The sequence below is a fragment of the Eimeria maxima genome, genomic scaffold (genome assembly GCF_000499605.1).
Source record: "Eimeria maxima Weybridge genomic scaffold, Emw_scaff87, whole genome shotgun sequence".
In the NCBI taxonomy this organism is placed as follows: domain Eukaryota; phylum Apicomplexa; class Conoidasida; order Eucoccidiorida; family Eimeriidae; genus Eimeria; species Eimeria maxima.
The window spans coordinates 40,992-45,991 of NW_013564012.1; the positions used below are offsets into that span (position 1 = coordinate 40,992).

At 44.4% G+C, this 5,000-nt stretch overlaps 2 protein-coding genes across 2 annotated transcripts in view; one reads left to right on the top strand and one right to left on the bottom strand.

Annotated features, from left to right (window-relative positions):
* Positions 1-1,280, bottom strand: part of EMWEY_00012100 (DnaK family protein, putative) — a gene marked incomplete at both ends in the record, with an annotated part of 3,125 nt that extends 1,845 nt beyond the window's left edge. The window contains 2 exons of the mRNA XM_013479071.1: positions 1-550; positions 859-1,280. The exon at positions 1-550 is cut by the window's left edge and continues 1,845 nt beyond it. Coding sequence (XP_013334525.1) covers positions 1-550; positions 859-1,280 — 972 coding nt within the window. The remainder of the gene's footprint in view (positions 551-858) is intronic.
* A 2,436-nt stretch (positions 1,281-3,716) lies between these two features.
* Positions 3,717-5,000, top strand: part of EMWEY_00012110 (WD-40 repeat protein, putative) — a gene marked incomplete at both ends in the record, with an annotated part of 2,597 nt that continues 1,313 nt past the window's right edge. The window contains 5 exons of the mRNA XM_013479072.1: positions 3,717-3,723; positions 3,787-3,818; positions 3,936-4,193; positions 4,367-4,616; positions 4,717-4,813. Coding sequence (XP_013334526.1) covers positions 3,717-3,723; positions 3,787-3,818; positions 3,936-4,193; positions 4,367-4,616; positions 4,717-4,813 — 644 coding nt within the window. The remainder of the gene's footprint in view (positions 3,724-3,786; positions 3,819-3,935; positions 4,194-4,366; positions 4,617-4,716; positions 4,814-5,000) is intronic.

Below are 5,000 nucleotides of genomic sequence, written 5' to 3' on the forward strand. Positions count from 1 at the left end.
CTGCTGCTGCTGGTCCTCTTCCTCTCCCTGTAGACCGTAGAAACGTAAGGAATATGTATAAGGAGATCCATCCTGCAGCAGCAACTTTCTTACACGGAATGCTGCTGTTGCATTTGCTGCAGCAACTGCAGCACCAGTAGCCATTGCCTCATCAGCATTAAGTAGGGTTTGTAACCCTAAACCCTTATTTAGGGTTTGTATTTCTTTATAAACCCTAGGTATCCTCCATCCACCACCTAATAACTCTATTGCCTCCAATTTCTCTATTTCTTCTTCTTTTCTTGTTCCTGCTGCTGCTGCTGCTGATCCTATTGCTCCTTCTGCTGCTGTATGAATATGCTGCAGCAAACCACTCTCCTCTAGTAAACCCTCCAATTCATCACGAGTTAAGGGTTTACGTAAATCCTTCTGCTTATGTAAACCCTCCATCGTAAACCCTAAACCCTTATTCGCGCTTAATACCTTCTTTGCTGCTCCTGCACGAATCTCCAACTTCTTCAATGCACGAGGATAATTCGATAAATCTTCTTTATTCTCCTCCTCAAATGTACTGTATATACACCCCAAAACCCTAAACCCTAAACCCTAAACCCTAAACCCTAAACCCTAAAAAAAAATATAAACCCTCAAAATTCAAAAAAATTAAAAAAACAACTAATAAATAAAAATACATAAAATAATTAAAAAAATTATAAACCCTAAACCCTAAACCCTAGAAAAATAACACTAACAAATAGTAAACCCTAGAAAACCCTAGACCCTAGAAAACACTGACAAACACTAAACCCTACACAGACCCTTATACAAACTCTAAACCCTAGACCCTAAACCCTAAACCCTAAACCCTAGAGGCCTTACCGTCGTAGAGACTCTGCAAGAAGTACATCAACAGCTCTTCCTCCTCCTGCTGCGACGCTACCGCAGCCAAGAATGGTGACCTGTGGTACATTTTGCTGCTGCGCGCTGCTGCTTTTGCTGCTCTTGCTGCTGCTGCTGTTGCTGCTGCTGCTGCTGTTGCTCTTAAATGAGACAATAGCAGCATCAACTGTGCTGCTGCCAACATTAAGGAACATCTTTCTTGTTTCTTCTTTTTCTGCTGCTGCTGCTGCTGCAGTTGCTGCAGTAGAAGTAGAAGTACTACTTCCTGCTGCTGTTCCAGTTCCTGCTGCTGCTGCAGCTGCTGCTGCTTTTGCTGCATCATATTTATCTAATGCATGCTGTACAGCAGCAGCAGCAGCATGAGATATAAACCCTAATAACCTAAACCCTGCAATCTCCATGGTGTCCCTTAGTGCTTGTCTCTGTCTTTGTGTATAATTACATGGTATAGTAACAACAGCAGCAAGAGGAGCAGCAGGATTATTACCTGTTGCTGCTGCTGCTGCTTGTCTTATATTAGATAATACAGCAGCAGCAAGGAACTCAGGGGGCAGCAGCAAATCATCACGTACTTTATATAATATATTTCCTCTTATAGGGGACATAAACACTTCCCATGGATAATAGGGTTTAGCTAAACCCCCGGGCCAAAACCCTTTTTTAGGGTTTACGGGTACTAAACCCTCGCTACTTGTACATATACTATCTTGTATACAATTAGCTGCAGCAGCAGCAGCAGCAGCAGCAGATGAACCTATAACAGTAACAGGATTATTATTATCTATATCCCCTACCTCCTCTGCTGCTAACCCTAAGAATAAATTCGTAGCAACAAACACTTTTTTGGGGCTTTTATATGCATGCGTTATTGCTTCCTCTGTTATACTTCTTGTCTCCTTATTTATATAAGAAATAGCATTTGCATGCTTCCTGCTGCTGCTGCTGCTCAGCAGCAGCTCCATCCTCTTACCAGGTGCAACAATTGCTGCTTTTATATATTCAGACCCTAGATCTATACCTAATACTTGTCCATTTACTTCCTGCTGCTGCTGCTGCACCTGCAGCAGCAGCAGCAGCAGCAGCAACATTATACATTTATGCCCCACACACCTATAGAATGGCAACATCGCCATCCTCTATCTATTTCTCTCCTGCTGCTCCTGCTGCTCCTTATTATTATCCTGCTGCTGCTGCTGCTGCTGCTGCTGCTCCCCCTTATCCTTATCCTTATATATATATATGTATTATAATATGATGACAAAGATAAGACCCTTGCTGCTGCTGCTGCTGCTGCTCCTCCTCCTCCTCCTCCTCTATACAAATGCTGCTAACCTAACAGCATAAATATTAATATATTTTATACTCCTCCCTTTTATCACGGGAGACACCAATCAGCTGTCTGTACACCCCAAGAGAAACACGCACGATTAACTGGGGCGGCGCAAAATTCATCCAACGGTTTAGGGTTTAGGGTTTAGGGTTTAGGGTTTAGGGTTTATAGCCATGAGACGCCCAAAAACTACCACACAAAAAGACAAAACAATTCCTTTAATCATCAAAGACACACAAACAGACCCTAAGACAGCAGCAGCAGCTGCTGCTGCAGCAGCAGCAGCAGCGGCAGCAGCAGCGCAGCACAGCAGCAGCGCCGCCTTCGCTCTCACTGCCGCATGCAACACCAGCTGTTGCTGCTGATGCTGCTCATGCTGCTGCTGCTCTTCCTGCTGCTGCTGCAACTATTCCTGCTGCACATATTACTTAATAATTAAATTATATTAGATCTTCTATTTTATATTCATTATGCATTTTGTTTATGAGGGTTTGCTTAACTCTACCAAACCCTAAACCCTAAACCCTAAACCCTAAACCCTAAACCCTAAACCCTAAACCCTAAACCCTAGGATCCTCACTAGCTTGCTGGTTAGGCTATTGCCTTCTATCTGCATTGCGTCTTCTTCTAGACGAATGTTAAACCCTAAACCCTAAACACTTGCCTTTAAACACCAATTTCTAAACCCTAAACCCTAAACCCTAAACACCTTAGCTATGGAGCCGGCACAAAGGGTCCACCTGCAGCCGTGCCGCCTCCTTAGGCCTATTCCTATGCAACAACAGTAGCAGCAACAGGAGCAGCAGGAGCAGCAGCAACAGCAGCAGGATCAGCAGCATCATTGCTGCAGGAAGTCGCTACATTAGCAGCATCAACAGCAGCAACAACTGCAGCAGAAGCACCAACAGCAGCAACACAATTATCATCATTAGCAGCAACAACAGCAACAGCAGCAACACCATCAGCAACAATACCAGGAACACCAGCAGCAACAACAGCAGCAACAGCAACACCAGCAACACTAGCAGCAACACCAGCAGCAGCAGCAGCAGCAGCAGCAGCAGCAGCAATGAAGCGTATAGCTCATTTAGCTGCTCACCGTGGTGCTGCTTGGCATTGCCAATTTAATGGCGATCGTCTTTTAGCCTCTTGTGGTGCAGATGGACTTATTCATATCTGGGGCCGTAAACCCTAAACCCTAAACCCTAAACCCTAAACCCTAAACCCTAAAAATCCGAAAAATCCTAAAACCCTAAAATTGTATGTTTTCTTGTATTATTTTCCTTTCTGGACTTTTTTCTTTATCGTTTGTCCCCTTTCCTCTCCTCTTGCTGTCTCCTTTTCTTTCCTTTCTACGGCTGTCTCCTTCCTTTCTCCTTTTCTTCCTCCTACTGTATCCTTTTTTGTCACCCTTTTGCTGCCTCCTTTTGCTGCTGTTGCTACATGTCTCCCCTTTGTGTCTCTTTTGTTTGTTTGCAGCAACGGGAGACCCTTCTGGCCAATGGCAATGCTTAGTAAGTCTCCTCTAGGGTTTAGGGTTTAGGGTTTAGGGTTTAGGGTTTAGAGTGTGTGCACAGGGTACGTAGGATCACAGCGTATACCCTCGAGGGTTTAGGGTTTATTGTATATTGTTAATGGCTGATTGTATAGGGTTTAATGCCTATACTTTTTTATTGTTCCCCTAGGGTTTAGGGTTTAGGGTTTAGGGTTTAGGGTTTGTGTACAGGGTACAGCTGGTGACGGTGTGCACAGCCGAGCAATTCGTTCCGTGTCTTGGAGTCCTGATGGTTCTCTTCTTGCTGCTGCTTCCTTTGATTCTACTGCATCTATATGGACAGTACAGCAGCAGCAGCAGCAGCAGCAGCAGCGGAAGCAGCAGCAGCAGCAGCAGCAGGAAGGAGGGAGTGATAGTGCTGCAGTTGCAACAAGAGATCCACCGATACAAATTCGATTGCTGCAAACCCTCATTGGACATGAGCATGAGGTTAGGGTTTAGGGTTTAGGGTTTAGGGTTTAGGGTTTAGGGTTTGTGTTTCATTCTTGTCAGGTTTTACCACTCAATCCACCGCATTATCGTTGAAACTTAAATGTTTACCTTTTAGTGTTTAGGGTTTAGGGTTTAGGGTTTAGGGTTTAGGGTTTAGGGTTTGTGTACAGGTGAAGGGAGTAGCATGGAATAGTTCAGGAAATCTGTTGGCGACTTGCAGCCGCGACAAAACAATTTGGATATTCAGCAAAATAGAGGAGGAGGAGGAGGAGGAGGAGGAGGAGGGAGAAGAAGAAGAGGGTATACTGCAGCAGCAGCAGCAGCAGCAGCAGCAGCAGCAGCAGCAGCAGCAACAGCAAGAACAAGATGAGGAAGAGGGAGACTTCGTTGTTGCCTCTGTCTTAACAGGTCATTCACAAGGTAATTAATTATCCTATAGAAACCGTGAGACTCCTCTCTAGGGTTTAGGGTTTAGGGTTTAGGGTTTAGGGTTTAGGGTTTAGGGTTTGTGTGTATGCAGATGTAAAGGCGGTTTGCTGGCACCCAAAGAAGGATTTGTTAGCGTCTGCCTCTTATGACGATACAATTGCTATATGGGGACAAGGAGTTGATGACTGGTAAACCCTAAACCCTAAACCCTAGCTAAACCCTAGCAAAACCCTAGCCCTATATTCTTTATGGACACCGACAGCATGACACGCCAAACCCTCGGCATTTATTTACATTATTGTTCAATGGAGATCGGATGTTATTGTGTATATTATAAACTTCTCCTCCTCTCTTAATATTTTAGGGTTTAGGGTT